The sequence below is a fragment of the Mya arenaria genome, chromosome 3, assembly GCF_026914265.1.
Source record: "Mya arenaria isolate MELC-2E11 chromosome 3, ASM2691426v1".
Taxonomy (NCBI): Eukaryota; Metazoa; Mollusca; class Bivalvia; order Myida; family Myidae; genus Mya; species Mya arenaria.
In genome coordinates, this window is record NC_069124.1 from 78135894 (window position 1) to 78153446 (window position 17553).

A 17553-nucleotide genomic window follows, 5' to 3' on the forward strand; every position below is an offset into this window, starting at 1 on the left:
AGAAGCACCATCTACTGGTCAAAGGCAACCAACCACTTATTGTTTGGAAAATATATGGTCTATAGGCCACTGACCACACCACATAAGCTATATATGCACTTGTTTCGAAAGTGGGCATACATATAAGTTGCAGAGCATGCAAATCTAAGATGGATATGCAATACAGTGCTGGAAATTACGTCAGGCACCAGTTTACTTCATGTTGATAATCTAAACCAAGTTTTTATAACAATACTGTTTAAATTGTTGAGGTATTTTGCTCCACAAAATCCAATGAAGCCACAAATGCAAAATTTAAGTTCAAGAGCTTGTAAGTCTAAGGCAAACAAGCATGGAGTTTCAAAACATTCACTCTTAAACTTTGGAAGTAGTTGCTCGACCAATTCCCATTTAGCTCTAAAGTAAAATCTTGCCTATATTTAATGTAAAATTATGTTAAGCACTCATAAAAGATCTTAGTGATCATGTGTACAAAGTGTCATAACCATAATTTGAAAACAGAAGAAGTGATTTGAGCTATACCAGACCAAACTTAATAATGACTCTAGTAGACTCCAAACAAACTGTGTTTGTGCCGGTATATTTAATCAAAGAAAAGCTATAGAAGAGTCTACATAATATTTTATCTTGTGAACATCTTTATATCTGACTTGTTTACATCATAAGGAGTCTTCATAACAAGTCTGAATTTTATTTGGCACAAATATGACAAAACAAAATGTGTCCAGTGAAATGGCAGGTTTAAATATTTACCTTATAAACTAATACAATTTCAAAAACACGCTTGCAAAAGTTCTTTACATCAAACAAGTCATTTTTAACCAAGTTTTATTATAAAAACTAATGGTTTCCTTTTGAAAAAAAGAAGAAGAAAAAAAACAGAAAAAATCCACATGCATTCTACCTGCATTCTAATCATACAGGAGATTTTGGCAAGGAAAAGGCGAACAAGAAAATCAAAATAAAACAAAAAATAACAATAATTGTAGGTATAAGCTCGTCCACTTCACAAAAGGGTTAAATGGCATGGAACTGCTCAACATATCTAATTCTATTATGCTGTATATAGCAACTATCCTGGACACTTAATTCACCTCTAGTATTACAATATGGAAGACAATGCCAGATAAGTATACATGTATTTCATACTCTGCTAAAATGACAAATATCCCTTGGTCACTGTACTGATTACAATGGCAAAAAACTCCCTTCAACAGTAGTATGCCTTGCTGAAAATCTAGAAGTCGTTTCATCACTTATGATAGGAGCAATTGTTTACCTAGGACACACTTCAAACAGTAGAACTTCACTGCTGAAAATCTCTCCCAGGTCCAAAACTGCTTCTATGGTTCTTGATGAAAAGGCCCCAAACTATGTATGTTAAAAATGTTTACAAAAACAACAACACCATGATTTACTCACATTAATTACAGCAATAAATATAACAGATGAGATTCATTTGCAGTATATAAAATATTGGCATACATGTAAACTTCATACATATCTAATACTGAGAAAAATGTGCTGTATTTAAGGTGATAAAACAAAAATTGACAGTAAATAAATTACACAATGAGACAAGCCTGGCCATGAACACATTTGTAGATTTGGCAAAAACAATGACATGGGTTATTAATTGTCTTATAGCAGTTAAAAAAAGAGCAAATGTAAACAAAACAACTGAAATATAAAATACCCCTAGAGTTGCAGTTATTGCATATGTCTGAAGCATACATAGCAATGCTTGTAAAGACTATTATATTGGCACTATAAAAAAAATCTGGTAAAACTATTGCACAATAGAACACAAAATATTTTCTAAAAGAAAACATAAAATATTTCGTAACAGGTTGAGAATAAAAGGAAAACACAACATAGAAATACAAAGAAACACAGTTTACACATGAAACCACTGCCCAAAACTAAATACAATCAATACCGTATGTATAACAATCACTGAGAGCACGAACTGTCAATGTATCTGACACAGTCTGTGGGTATTACCGGTACATGTGATAGTCAAGTTTCCGTCAAACAAAGTCTGAATTTAATCAATTCTTAAGCTAAAATACAAAAATAATAAAACAGGCCAGTAACCAGTTGGCCTTTAATATAAATGTTGGTATCAAATGATCGCTTTTTCGAAAATAGTCCTTTCAAGTTGTTATCAATTTGAAACAGACTCATAATTTGTCTAGTTAAGAATAAAATTGAGTTTACGGGTGAAACTTCCATTCAAATGTGTTACATGAACATAGTATTGAACTGAATAATATATTGACCATGTCATATTTACTGTACAATTGTTGATAATAGGGCACCTGCCTGCATAAATATGCAAGGGAAAATGTTTGACTGTAAATTAAAACTTTCTTCAGAATTGTTCAGATCCATGCCTGCATTTCACATATGAAGGTCGTGGGATATTATAATTTGCAAACATACATGTACATAATTCTATAAGACTTTAATATCTTAATCAACCAAAAATTAAGGAAACATTACCAAAATTACAAATGTATGAAACTGGTCCAATTAACAGTTTTAGCAGACAAGTACTTAAATATACTAAAGAAAAGTCACAACATGATATTTTAATAGTTGAAACCATATTTCCATGTATATACCCATGACATTCTGAAGTATACCAGTTTACTTTTAATGCATGTATTCTACTATCTCACTACATAACATTGTAACCTTACCACTTCCAATGATGTAAAATATTAAACACATATTTTTTTTTAAAAAGCATTCAGCTTACCCACATGTATCATTTAACAAAACAATGTTAACATCATACAAGTTAAAATATACAACAAAACAAAGGTCTTAACCATGCTTCCTAAATGACTAGATATTTTTGAAATATGACTAGATTCAGATAAAAAATCTACAAAGATTCATTGAAACATATTCAACTGTACCACCAAACATTTATTACACAACCAATGATGATCTGATAATGATTATTTACTTTTTGGTTCTAACAAGGTTGTTTTTTTCATTTCTAGAACATCATTTTTATATTCTTTTCTTTTATATTGCTTCTTCATAGCAACAATATTTGGTCTACCATGTTTGCCTCATCATTAAAAACACATTTCACAAACTGAATTAGCTATCAGTTGTTAAATACAAGTATCCAAACTTCTGAGCTAAACTGAACTAAAGAATATCGCTTATACTTGAAAGACATTAAATAAAGACATTTAGTAAAAGATGGTACTTGTATCAATGCCACATGGCATAAAAAACAACAACAACAACAACAACAATTATGCAATCACATTATGCAAGGTCTACTGTTGGAAGGTGCAACTCATGGCTTAAAGCATTGTGAACAAGAGCTGATGGACTTTGTATTGGTGGAAATGTTCGTTGTGTTCGAATCTGGAGCCAGTCTGCTGCGGTCACGCATCTCATCGGTCAACCGTACTGCTATGTCCGTAAACAGTTTGTCAACGTTGTCCGCCTCCTTGGCCGATGTTTCCAGGAAGTTCATCTCATAGCGGTCAGCAAACTGCCGTCCTATGTGGGTGGGAACCTCTCGAGCATCCATGCGGTCAGTCTTGTTTCCTGCATCAATAGAAAGTGGAATTATGACCATGATGCTGGATAATTATTTCCTGAGTCAAAAAAGGTGGAATTGTGACCATGATGCTGGGTAATTGTTTCCCAAATTATGAGAAGGTAGAATTGTGACCATGGTGCTGGATTATTGTTTCCTGTGTCATGAGAATTTGGAATTGTGACCATGGTGCTGGATTATTGTTTCCTGTGTCATGAAAATTTGGAATTGTGACCATGGTGCTGGATTATTGTTTCCTGTGTCATGAGAAGGTGGAATTGTGACCATGGTGCTGGATTATTGTTTCCTGTGTCACGAGAAAGTGGAATTGTGACCATGGTGCTGGATTATTGTTTCCTGTGTCATGAGAATTTGGAATTGTGACCATGGTGCTGGATTATTGTTTCCTATGTCATGAGAATTTGGAATTGTGATCATGGTGCTGGATGAGAATTTGGAATTGTGACCATGGTGCTGGATTATTGTGTCCTGTGTCACGAGAAGGTGGAATTGTGACCATGGTGCTGGATTATTGTTTCCTGTGTCACAAGAAGGTGGAATTGTGACCATGGTGCTGGATTATTGTTTCCTGTGTCACAAGAAGGTGGAATTGTGACCATGGTGCTGGATTATTGTTTCCTGTGTCATGAGAATTTGGAATTGTAACCATGGTGGTGGATTATTGTTTCCTGTGTCACGAGAAGGTGGAATTGTGACCATGGTGCTGGATTATTGTTTCCTGTGTCACAAGAAGGTGGAATTGTGACCATGGTGCTGGATTATTGTTTCCTGTGTCACGAGAAGGTGGAATTGTGACCATGGTGCTGGATTATTGTTTCCTGTGTCATGAGAATTTGGAATTGTTACCATGGTGCTGGATTATTGTTTCCTATGTCATGAGAATTTGGAATTGTGACCATGGTGCTGGATAATTGTTTCCCGTGTCACGAGAAGGTGGAATTGTGACCATGGTGCTGGATTATTGTTTCCTGTGTCACCAGAAGGTGGAATTGTGACCATGGTGCTGGATTATTGTTTCCTGTGTCACAAGAAGGTGGAATTGTGACCATGGTGGTGGATTATTGTTTCCTGTGTCAGGAGAAAGTGGAATTGTGACCATGATGCTGGATTATTGTTTCCTGTGTCAAGAGAAAGTGGAATTGTGACCATGATGCTGGATTATTGTTTCCTGTGTAACGAGAAGGTGGAATTGTGACCATGGTGCTGGATTATTGTTTCCTGTGTCAAGAGAAAGTGGAATTGTGACCATGATACTGGATTATTGTTTCCTGTATCAAGAGAAAGTACAATTGTAACCATGGTGCTGGATTATTGTTTCCTGTGTAACGAGAAGGTGGAATTGTGACCATGGTGCTGGATTATTGTTTCCTGTGTCAAGAGAAGGTGGAATTGTGATCATGGTGCTGGATTATTGTTTCCTGTATCAAGAGAAAGTACAATTGTAACCATGGTGCTGGATTTTTGTTTCCTGTGTCACGAGATGGTTGAATTGTGACCATGGTGCTGGATTATTGTTTCCTGTGTCACAAGAAGGTGGAATTGTGACCATGGTGCTGGATTATTGTTTCCTGTGTCACGAGAAGGTGGAATTGTGACCATGGTGCTGGATTATTGTTTCCTGTGTCACGAGGTGGAATTGTGACCATGGCTCTGGATTATTGTTTCCTGTGTCAAGAGAAAGTGGAATTGTGACCATGATGCTGGATTACCGATTTTACTCTTTCTTTGTTCAACTAAATTTAAATCTTTAATCTGAAATCGCTAGTCCGAAACAATTGCTATTTTGAAGTAAAAACTACAGTCCCGATTTGGTATTTCACACCTATTTTTCAATTCTTATTTTGAACTCGATCATGTCATAGTTTTTCACATCATACTTCGAATGCACTTGGGCATTGGCTTGAGGTGACAATGGAGAACAATTAGCGCTTGTGACATTGAGCACACGTACAAACATCGATATCAGAAAATGAGCATTTAATTTGGACAATGTAGTGTGTATATAATTGCTGGTTGCACAACCTGAATATCAGTTGAAAATGTTGACCTCATCAGATTCGATTGCCGCATTGCTCAAGCGACCCTCTACCGAACAATTCTTGACTATGTTCCGAATACATACATGTGCTGTCATTTTGTTTTAAATGTTTTATGTTGTTTTAATAATGACGTATAATAACAAATTATTTGTCTAAACAATAAATCAACAAGTATTTTCGTATACGAAAGATCATTCGTAATGTGTAACCGAAATATTTTTTTGGATCCCTACGATTTCGGATAAACGGTGTTCAACTGTATTCAAATTGAACTAGAACTTTCACTGGTTATTATTAATACCCCCATTACTCCACCTTCTTGAAATAAGAAGTATCACTGGGAGTGATGTATGCTCCTGAAATGCTCTAAGTTGATGAGAAGGCATCAATTTTGTTGATGGTCCGAAGTTTTACTATATAGAAATAATGACTATAACAGCTGTGAAATAAGGCATCAAATTTTCTTTTTAGATTTAGACCTCAAAACATATAAAGTAATTGACAGTAGTAAAACAAAATAATTAAAGGGCAATAACATACACAAATAATGTTTCTTATGCACAGGCCAGCACATCTCCTCATCACAGTCAATATGTGTATGAAATTTGTAGACAAAACTCAAAAACATATTGAGTTATGAAGAGAAGTGAAAATATAATCATCAACATAATCAAAGGGCAATAACAATACACATACTAATTTTACTTATACACAGCACTTCTCAAAATAATCAATGTGTGCATGAAGTTTAAGGTCAATTATGAATATCTCAAAAACCTAGACTAGTCCCAAAGTCCCAAGACGGATTGATGGATGGACAGACTAAACAAGGTGATTCCTATATAGCCCAACCCACTACCTGATGGGGGTTTAAAAAGAACATACTGCGTTAAAGGCCTCTGTCAATATTTCAATACCAAGGATTTGATTCCATATGTCACATATTAAATCATTTTAACATTTCTATACACCTACCAACTAGATATGAGAGAACTTTCTGGTTGGCGAATGCCTCAACATCGGTCATCCACTGCGGGAGGGCATCAAAGGTGTTCTGTGAGCAGACATCGTATACAAGGATGAGCCCATGGGCGGCACGGTAGTAACTCTGGGTGATGGAGCGGAACTTCTCCTGACCAGCAGTGTCCCAGATCTGCAGCTATTTGTAATATTCCATTTATTTCATTGCAATGATAAAAAACAACAACATATATTACAAAGGGCCAAAAATCATAAACAATATTGAAACCAGACGGTTGTTTTTGTAATCAAAACAGATGTATCACCCTATCGTTGTCTCATTCAGTTCCATGTCATTTAATATTGAAAAATGGAAATAAATATGAATGAAAAAGCATAGAACGCTTAAAACAGAAACAGCTGGACAGACACAAAAAATAATTAATGTGATCTTGACCTTGAATATAGCTGGTTTTAACAAGCGCTCTGCATATCGTCTCAATATGGTGATCATTTGTGGGCAGTTATTTCAAAATCCTTCAAGCGATTCAAGAGAAATGGAGAGGACACAAAATATAGTCATATTACAGTCATATGACCTTTGACCTCTTAGTCAGACATTGATTGACCTTGAAACAAACTGGTTGTAAAATGCATTCTGCACATCATATTAATATGGTGAACATTTCTGGCGAGTTAGTTTAAAATACTTCAAGTTAATTCAAGAGATATGGAGAGGCCATGAAATATAGTCATCTCAAAGTGACCTAGACCTTGAATTGGTTATAACATGTGCTCTACACATCGTCTCAATTCTGTTTGTCCTAGCTTTCATAGCGACGAACATTCTGACCAAGTTTCATTCATTTAAGACCAAAATAATGGCTTCTAGAGTGTTAACAAACCAATTATGGATGATGGATGGTCGATGGACATCAAACATTTCTAAAAGTTCACCCTTGATAAATACACATTTCACCAACCTTTATTTTTTCACCATCAATCTCCACTGTTTTAATCATAAAATCAACCCCAATAGTGGCTGCCTGACCAGGGGGAAATAAGCCCTGAAATGTTCAACACGTTTATAAGACAAAGTGAAGTTGACATTGATTTAAAAAATACAAGTTGAAAGAAACCCTATTAAACATTATTCAAATAAATCATGAATCATTATCTTTGTACGATGTAGAGAAACATTAACTCAACGGCTTATTGTCAGAATAGATACAATAGGGCCATGATGGCCCTAGATTGCTCACCTGTAAAGTGGTCTAAACTGTTGGGCAGGGATAAATTTGACACAAGGGTCAGGATTTGAAGAAAACTTTATAGAAAGACCCCAAATGACCCATAATCAAATCTGACATAGAAATCATCCAAACAACCTCTGTAACAAATTTCCAGAATATTTAGGCTGTAAATGTAACCTCTAGAGAGTTCACAAGTTTTTTCCATATTTGGGCTCTGTGACCTGGTTTTTTACCCCAGATGACCCATATTCGAACTTGACTTAAAAATTATCATAACGACCTTTCTGACAAATTTCCAGAATATTTGGACTGAAAATGTTTCCTCTAGGCCTAAAAAAAAAATACATTTGGTTCGGGTTACCCGACCCTACCTACGGAATAGGCGCCGACCCTACCGTTTTTATAGTCAGTTTGAAAAAAAAATTGAAAAATTAAAAAAAAAAAAAAAAAAAAAAAAAAATCTCGTTTTTTTTAAAAATTGCTTTTTAATATTAAGTTTAAACCTTAAATGCTTATACAGAAGATAGCTTTAACACCATTCTCCAATGATGAAAATTATTTTCTTATATAAAACCTAATAAAAAAAAAAAAAAAAAAAAAAAAAAAAGCCTACCTACCCTACCTATTTTTTTTAAGGATGTAACCCTAACCAAACAATTATTTTTTTTAGGCCCTAGAGTGTTAACAAGGTTTTTTTCATATTTGGGCTTTGTGACCTTGTTTTTGACCCCAGATGACTCATATTCAAACTTAACTTAAAAAAGTATCAAAACAACGTTTCTGACATATTTCCAGGATGTTTGGGCTGAGAATGTTACCTCTAGAGTGTTAACAAGGTTTTACCATATTTGGGCTCTCTGACCTAGTTTTTGACCTCAGATGACCCATATTCAAACTTGAGCTAGAAATCAATGAAACAACCTTTCTGACAAATTTCCAGCATGTTTGGACTGAAAACGTAGCCTCTAGAGTTTTAACAAGATTTTCTATTTTTGGGTCATATAAACTAGTTTTTCATCCCAGAATTTGAGATGACCCTTATTCAAACTCATCTGATAATTACTGGGACAAACATCCTAACCAAGTTTCGTGACAATTGAGGCAAAAATGTGACCACTAGAGTGTTAACAAAATAAGTGTGCAAGGACGACCGACATTCATTGATCCTAATAGCTCACCCTCAGCCTATGGCTAAGGTGAGCTAAAAAAAAGAGAAGATGCAGAAGATAATAAGATTATGACAATAATAATGACAATAACTTGACTATTCTACTTCAAAAGCACTACTAACCTGTGTGAACCTGCGCACGAGGCAGGTTTTGCCGACTCCTGCTTCTCCAATCAACACTACTTTAAATAGGTATTTGTAGTCTTCCATGCTTTGCCTCAAAGACTGAAAACCACAAGAGATAACATTACACTATGGTAGTTTATTTTTATGGTTTGGATCATTTCCGCTTCTTTAAAAATTAACACTTGTGTTAACATTTCAGACTTCATGATGATGTGTTTGTTATCAGAGTGCCACTCATATCTACAACTACTGCTGCAAGCTCTTCTAAAAAACTTATACTTAAATGTTCACAAAAAACAATAGAAAAGAAAATCATGGTCTATTCAAAATCTTGAAACACTGCTAGTGTGTATCAATAAGATTGTATTAGAAAACCTAGAATATTCTTCCTTAGTGTTCCTCTTAAGAAAAATCAGGATCTTGTACCAATCTTGTTAACTAATTATAGATAAACAAAATAACCATGGATAATGTAAAGTACTTGATTTCCCTCCTTTCGAATTAATAAAGTAAAAAGTATTTGTAAACCAGGAAGTCTAAGTATATCTGCATATCGTTTTAACCATTTATTAGCACAATGCAATACATGTCACTTTTTTCCATAAAAAATAGAACTGAAAATGTCCTTTAAAGTCATTTTGACATTGCAAATAAGGCCTAAAAAGTACCTGAAGAACAACACTGAATTTTAGCTTATTAATCTAACATAAAAACATATCATTTTTCTATTTTTAGTAACTGTGACTATGTCATTTTCCAAAAAACAATCCTCTCTCAAAGGTCTCTCTCTCTCTATCTCTAAACTCTTCCTATATGCCAAGTTTGTTCGCAATATGTCAACCCTTACTTAAGCTATTTAGTACCAACGGTTTTCTATTTTTAATAATCTACATGTATACCCTCAAACGCAAGCCCATAAAGGGTCTTAAAAAAGCTCTTTCTACATACCAAGTTTGGTCATTATATGTCAAACCTTATTAAAATTATTTGATACCATATGTGAGAGTTTGACGCCGCCCTCCCACCAGCCACCTGAACAGCAACGTACATCATTATAATATTCAATTTTCACTTTGTGAAACCTGGTTAAAAATGTGCCTGTCAAAAGCAATAAAAAAGTAAAAGAAAAAGTAAAAAAGTCAATGTAAGCCGTAATTTTATACAGGGTTAACATGGAGTTATGTAACCTAATTGTGTGATGGTTACTGTGTAAAGAATGTATTGTTTAGTATTTGATATGAATATGAATTATAACCCAAAGATGCCCAAAAACAGATGCACACAGTGACACTTACTCCCAAACAAGATTTACCACAATTACTAATTTTGTTAAAATATTCAAAAAAAGATGAATAACTGTCGAAAACAATGGTTCTAATGAAGGATACCAAGTTTAATTTGAAAGAAATGAGCATAAAACATGATATTTCTACCTTATGAGAATATAGTAAACCACAGTCAATCCTTTAGCATTCACCAATCATTTAATATTTTTGCACTTTCTGCTAATACAGGGTCACAATCTTGTTATCAGTAATTAATATTTTCCATAAATACATTATCTAGTGGGTACTTAAAGGTTTATCAGTCAAAATTGATCTTAGTTATACATGTGTATGCATTGATTTTGAATAAGAGTGTCACTTTAACAAAACCTTTTGAGTCAATCAAATGCCATATTTAGTATTTAAGATTGTATGGTTTTATGTAACCTAATTGTGTAATGGTCGTAACCAACTTTGTGAAGTATTTATTCAATTGAATGAAGTGTATAGTAGTTATGAGTGAAAATCCCAACTTTCCCTAAAATTTTAACTCGACACAGTGTGCCCTAATCATTTAACCGAAGTTCCTTAGTCAATCAGGAGACCTTATTTATCATCACACTAAATGAGGTAATATAACTGCATATTATCCTGAATGGTCCTGAACAAAGAATGGAATGAAGGGTATTGGAGTTATGAGTGAAAATACCAACTAGCCCTAAAACTTTAATCCTTATTCTTCGAATAGACGAGATAACAAGAGGGCTATGATGGCCCTGAATCGCTCACTTGAGATTTGTAAACAAAAACACTGCTTATAAAAATTTGTCGGGGCGACAATATTTGATATTGTCAAAGATATAGCTTGTATTACGGACAAGTTCATAAAATGCAGAAAAATGCTGTGGATTAATTTTCATGTTGCATGATAAATGCGATGGACAGTGTTTACAAAATCATAATGTGGAATCTAGTAATTAATATCCAAGTCTAACAGCCCTGTATATTGATTTTTGAAAATACTGCTTTTAAAACCAATTATTTCATGATTAGGTTACACAGTTCCATTACAATTTCCTGTGTTTATCAATCTCCTACGAAGTAATCTCTCTTGGTGGAAAGGTACAAAAGAAGTTTTAAAAACTAATATTGGCCCCATCTTATAAACAACCATATTATATGATGGATTTTTCAAATCCTTTATTCTTGGTTGTAATGAGATATATTTTGAATCAAAAGGTTCCACTGGAAATATTACATAAACCTATTTGGATTTAAAATTCCATTTTAAATTCTTATCTTACACTTGCTTTGTATTTAATTTAAATCTCTGGTCACACGACATTTTGCTGTACGCTCGTTGATAAGATGAGCCCATTATCATTTATGCTTAATTGTTGGATTCACAATCATCAATGTCATTAAAAGAAATAATTCCAGGTTGTTTCCGCATAATGTACTATCATTTTCCCCATCCATTTTCTACTAATTACAGTAAAGTGTGTTCACAAAAAGAAATAAAATTGTTACAGTCTTATCAACTGAATAATGTCTAAATGTATGCTAAATTATTTATCTTTTAAGTACGCAACAACATTTTTTCAATGCATATGTATTGAATATGCAATGCATTTTATCTGCCATACACATCTCTCTGCCTTAATGGTAAACACCATGGTGTGCTTTATTTACAATTATCAAATTCATGTCTAATATTGATAGTACGTGACTGTGCAAGCAAGAGATTAGATTCTGTAACATGGCCTAGTTCAATGGAAAAGTCTGATTATTAAATTTAATATTGGGTAAAACAACGTTTTTCTACGAAGTTCATAAAATCATAGTTGTTTCAGAGGAGATGTTTTTTAAGAGAGACCTGAAGTCGGCCATTTTGATGTTGTTGTAGGTCAAGGTTGTTATGTTGATTTTTGTAAAGCCACCCTAGAAAGCTTTCTAAAGTTTTATTGAATTGGTCTGATGGATTCAGAATGGATATCTTTCAAGCAATTGTTAACGGACGGACGTAAGGAGGAAAGGACGCTGGACAAATTTCAATCCTTATAGCTCACATTGAGCACTTGGCAAAAAATTAAAGATAAACCAAACTTCTTCACCATTTGATCCAAGCATACCTTCTAAAGATATAAAGTACAAAAAGGTGGTGTAAAAAAATGAAACAGAAAAAAAGACTATTCTAGAGGTTGTTACTTAAAGGTCAATGGTATCTTTTATCATTTGTGTTCATGGACTTATAACTTGTTATTTATCATCAAATTATGGTAACAATTTCATTTTGATTTTGAAGCTTAAACCTACATAAGTTATAAGATTCATCAAACAAAATCATAAACCTCTACCCAAAAAAGTCAAAGAACAAGCTTATAATATATATTATATACATTTAATGTTTACACAAATGTTCCCCTCCCCAATGATTTTAACCAATTAAAATTTCAGACGAAAATGACTGATTAAAATCCATTTAGTCATGAATTGGTTTTAAACTAGAACTCCGCGAGTCGGATGTGTCGCTTGACGAATTATTTACTGTCGAAATTATAGCTGTTAGATTGGCACTTTATTCATTTATAAACATATCTTTACTGATGACGATGCCTTGTTTTATATTTGTAAAGGGTCATGCAATGAGATGTTTTTTTTAAAGCAAAACAGGAAGTTGGCCGTTTTGTTGTTGTTGTTGATTAATCGTGACCCCTTGTTGTATTTTTGTAGAGGGTCACCCAAGGAAGCTTCCTGTAAAGTTTCATTGAATTTGGAGTGGTAGTTTCAGAGGAGATGTGGTTTTTTTAAGCAAAACAGGAAGACAGCCATTTTGTTGTTGTTGCTGTTGTTGTTGATCAATCATGACCCCTTGTTGTATTTTTGTAAAGGGTCACCCAAGGAAGCTTCCTGTAAAGTTTCATTGAATTTGGACTGATAGTTTCAGAGAAGATCTACATATGAAGTTTCAAGTTGATAACTCTTATATTCTACAAGATATGCACCGGACAAAACTTTAAGCATGAAAAATAACAAAGGGCAATAACTCTAAAAATATGGAAGCAAGAGTAACAGTTCTTGTGCACTGCACTTGCCCTCAATTAGATCTATCTACATATGAAATTTCAAGTTGATACCACTAATAGTTTAGGAGATATACCCCGGACAAGCGAAAATGGGACGCGGACGCCGCCGCCGCCGACAAAAGTAACCCCTATATGTCGTCTTTTCAGGCGCCACAAAAAGGGTCATTTATTTGTTTGTGCATGTACGCTAGTTAGTAAAGAGACATTTAGAACCAACACAAGTTTAAATTTGTGTTGAATAAACCATTCAATTACTGTAAACATACAAGTGTTACCAAAATGACTAATCAGCTTAAATGACCAACAGAACAGTTACTTCAGACCTTATCTTAATCATGATTTATAATGTAAAAAGTTGCTTAAATCCTTAAGTGTACCAAATCACTACCATCAACCACAATCTGTGTAGAGTCAATAGCTATGACTAGCTTTCCCAAAGAATAGAACTTGTCTGGAGCTGCTGACCAGTTGCAACTACAAGCAGGGTTTCTACCAGGCCTTTACAGCTTGTGGGGCTTGACATGCCTCCCCTGGGTGAGCCTATTTTACGAAGATGGGTTAATAGCACAGACATTAATCCCTACCGTGATAAGCTTTATCAAAACTCTCATTAACATTGACAAATAACTTTGATGCTCTTGTAATGGTTGATTGACAGCCAGAAGAAGTGTCAGGTATCATGATACATGTCAAGACGCATCATCCAATCACAATTGAGGTTACATATTCTAAAGTCTCCCATAATTATCTGCGGTCGAAGGTGGGAAAAACATTTTAATAAAAACCTTTATCTTTGTAATCAATGATACATGTTAGGAAAAATTGATTGCAACATGATTTTTTTCAGTGCTCAACAACATAATTTGAAAGTAAATAGATCATTCAGAGCTCCTTGGCCATTTTCATCGAAAACAACCTCGGATGTATGCTGGTACATCAGTTGAAGTAGTTCATTAATTTTTGAATTTTATCAATAATTCAATGTAGTGTTTTAGAGATGATCTAAGTTTAAATTGATTGTCAGTGAAGTGAATCATTGCAAACATACCGGTAATTAAGATTCCCAAGAGTTAAGTCATAAAGTTTAACTGCTAAATAAAATTACTACGTGATCAGGGCTTTTTCATCTTCTTTGCTAGGGGCCGAAATTAGGCTACTTCACAATTGGGAAAAATGGCATATTTTCCCAATTTCCAGATATTTTTTCACAATTCCCAGATACTTTTCCCAAAAAGGAAGATCTTACTTCAAAAAATTATTCTGTTTAAGCAAATTATTCTTTTTATCTTTTAAGTTTACACAAGAAGAATGCTGTATAATTTAAACATTATTCGAGGACCAATTAGTCCATATATTGTTATCAATTCTTTCCCTCTATTTAAAATCAACTCTATGAAGATTAAAACTAATCTCTCTCCTTTCTTGTCATTTCATCATGTTAAAAAAGCGAGGTCTAAGACATGATTTTTCCCCCAATAAGATCTACATGTGTATCAATTGGAAGTCCATACATTTTAGACCTTTCAAGCTTGACCCTGTGGAGTGTTTGTACACATTTCATATTAAAAAGGTCATTATTGAAAAAAATCAGATAGAAGTAGACTCACATGTAAGATATGACCATGTTTTTTTGTTACACGAGTTCAAAGTTTCATATGGATACCTTGACCTGTGATTAAAAGGTGTCTTCAATCCTCATATGTTGAATTTCCCATTTTAAGATGTTTACGCATTTAAATTTTCCAATTTGCAGAATTTCACGCGTTTAAATTTCCCAAAATGAAAAGGCTAGGCCTCTTCACAACTTTTGGTGAAAAACCCCTGGCGATCTACTTGCAGCGGACTTAAACGTACCACTTTTTGAGTATGTAAACCGTCCAAATACATCCGAGGTTGTTTTCAATAAAAAAGTCAGAGTAGTTCCGAATGTAAATAGAATTGCTTCATGTCATAACCTCATCCTAGTCTAAAATAATAGACGAGTTATACGGGATTCTTCCAATCCCTAACGTCTAAACGGGTTTGTGCAAAAACTGGGTGGGTTTGAAAAATATTGAAATTGTATTTAGTGAAGTATTATGTTTGAAATGGATAATAAAGGTTTATATTCATATTTTACCATGTAAGTACAAAGCTATTTTGCACAAAACCAGCATTATCTAATAATGTTAATTAGCATTAACACATGATCTACCTTTCCAAATAAACAAAACTTGACTGACACAAACAACAATTATGCCAAGCAGAACCTCCTAAATACAACCATAACAACTCGGCCATGACCGAAGTGCTCCGATTGTTGTAAAACTGTGAACTGCAGCCTTGCGTTATGTTTTGACAGAATGAAATGAAGAAAACCCCATCAAACTCATAATTATTCGTTGGATATTTATTTTTTGTGTACGGAACTAATATAAAATAACATTATCTAGTAATATTTCTTGTTTTTATGATATTTTATGGACGCAATATGCTTTAACCCGGAATTCCGATCGGAACAACTACCCACTTTTGGTACAAAAAAATTTGTACTTGAAGGATATGTCATATCAAAAAACTTAAAAAAATCCGTCACTGTACAATAATTTGGACTAAAGGTCATCCATGACTGCCATGATTAATGACATGTATGGTACTGTATAGTTCTGGCTTCCATAACTTTAATGTTGATATTTATTTTTTTGATGTTTACAACACATTAAAGTTATGGCGTAACCCCTATAGTAAAGTCAACCAGAATCAATTGAGTGTGATGATGCAATGCAATCACATGACCATGATGACATCGATGGATTCTATTTAGGCCTAAAAAAAAATACATTTGGTTCGGGTTACCCGACCCTACCTACGGAATAGGCGCCGACCCTACCGTTTTTATAGTCAGTTTGAAAAAAATGAAAAACTAAAAAAAAAAAAAAAAAAAAAAAAAAAATCGTTTTTTTTTAATTGCTTTTTAATATTAAGTTTAAACCTTAAATGCTTGTACAGAAGATAGCTTTAACACCATTCTCCAATGATGAAAATTATATTCTTATATAAAACCTAATATAAAAAAAAAAAAAAAAAAAGCCTACCTACCCTACCTATTTTTTTTAAGGATGTAACCCTAACCAAACTATTTTTTTTTTTAGGCCTTATAGTATCGGATTCACATTGTTCATTTAGTTGAATCCAATTGCAGTAAGGCTGAAAATACCTTTTGATAAGTAAAAACAATTGATTAATTCCAAATTTGTTATTAGTTATTTACTAATTATTCAAAATAGAAAAAATAACAGCAAAATAAACACTACATGGGTATTTTCTGACAAAGTTGGTGTCACATGATTAAATTTGAACACAACTATGACCTAGTTAAGGAATGCTTATAATCGGATTTATTAAAATGATAAATTATCCATCTATAAAGCGTTTTTTGGTTTTGAAAATGTGTTTGTGAACTACATTTTACTTCATTTACCTGAGGATATAGTTATTTTGTCTGTACAATGCATACAAGTGAAATAACAGCATGACATAAAAATGTCACGAATTCTGGTAGGGTTTGGATACGGCGTTCTCTTCAGCTAAGACGTCCAAAAAGGTAATATATAACGTGTTCGCTGAAGTTCTTTAGCTAGGTACTGTATTTCTCTATTTAGGCATAAGTAATGTTTATTCTTCAAAAAATAGTTTTTTTATTGCATTTTATAAAGAAATAGGAATTCAATACATATTTGGTCAATAATAACATTAAATTTCCAAAGATCAAGCCACTCACTGTGATGAGTAATGCCAGATAAGAATTCGTTTTGTTATTCAAAAATTCATTGAGGATTGTGTGTAAAAAATGTATCTACGACTTTTAAACTGGATATTAAACATATATGTTTTACCTTCTGCTGTTGGGTCAGTTACGGCGTAGTCACACCTTTACGATTAAAAGCGTTTAAATGCGTGATTAAAGCGGAAGAATTTGCAATTTCTGTTTTTGCTTCATTTTCTTGAATTGCCCGGACGTTTGTCAAAAACAAAACGCTTTGATGACATAGATTCGCCCCAGACGCACAATCTTGTTACCTCAA

At 33.7% G+C, this 17553-nt stretch overlaps 1 protein-coding gene across 1 annotated transcript; it reads right to left on the bottom strand.

The window, feature by feature from the left end:
• Nucleotides 1-677: 677 nt before the first annotated feature.
• LOC128228196 (ras-related protein Rab-30-like) lies at nucleotides 678-17521 on the bottom strand. The gene is made up of 5 exons (XM_052939359.1): nucleotides 17365-17521; nucleotides 9136-9237; nucleotides 7575-7658; nucleotides 6607-6790; nucleotides 678-3579 (listed from the first exon to the last, which is right to left on the bottom strand). The coding sequence occupies exons 2-5, from the start codon at nucleotides 9220-9222 to the stop codon at nucleotides 3323-3325; spliced, it is 612 nt and encodes a 203-aa protein (XP_052795319.1). The 5' UTR covers nucleotides 9223-9237; nucleotides 17365-17521; the 3' UTR covers nucleotides 678-3322.
• Between the last annotated feature and the right edge of the window lie 32 nt (nucleotides 17522-17553).

Coding starts and splice junctions, on each gene's coding strand:
- LOC128228196 (XM_052939359.1), bottom strand. CDS start 9,222: ATGGAAGACTACAAATACCTATTTAAAGTAGTGTTGATTGGAGAAGCA. Junction 6,791..7,574: donor TTGATGGTGAAAAAATAAAG/GTTGGTGAAATG, acceptor TATTACAAATAG/CTGCAGATCTGGGACACTGC. Junction 3,580..6,606: donor AGTTCTCTCATATCTAGTTG/GTAGGTGTATAG, acceptor CTATTGATGCAG/GAAACAAGACTGACCGCATG.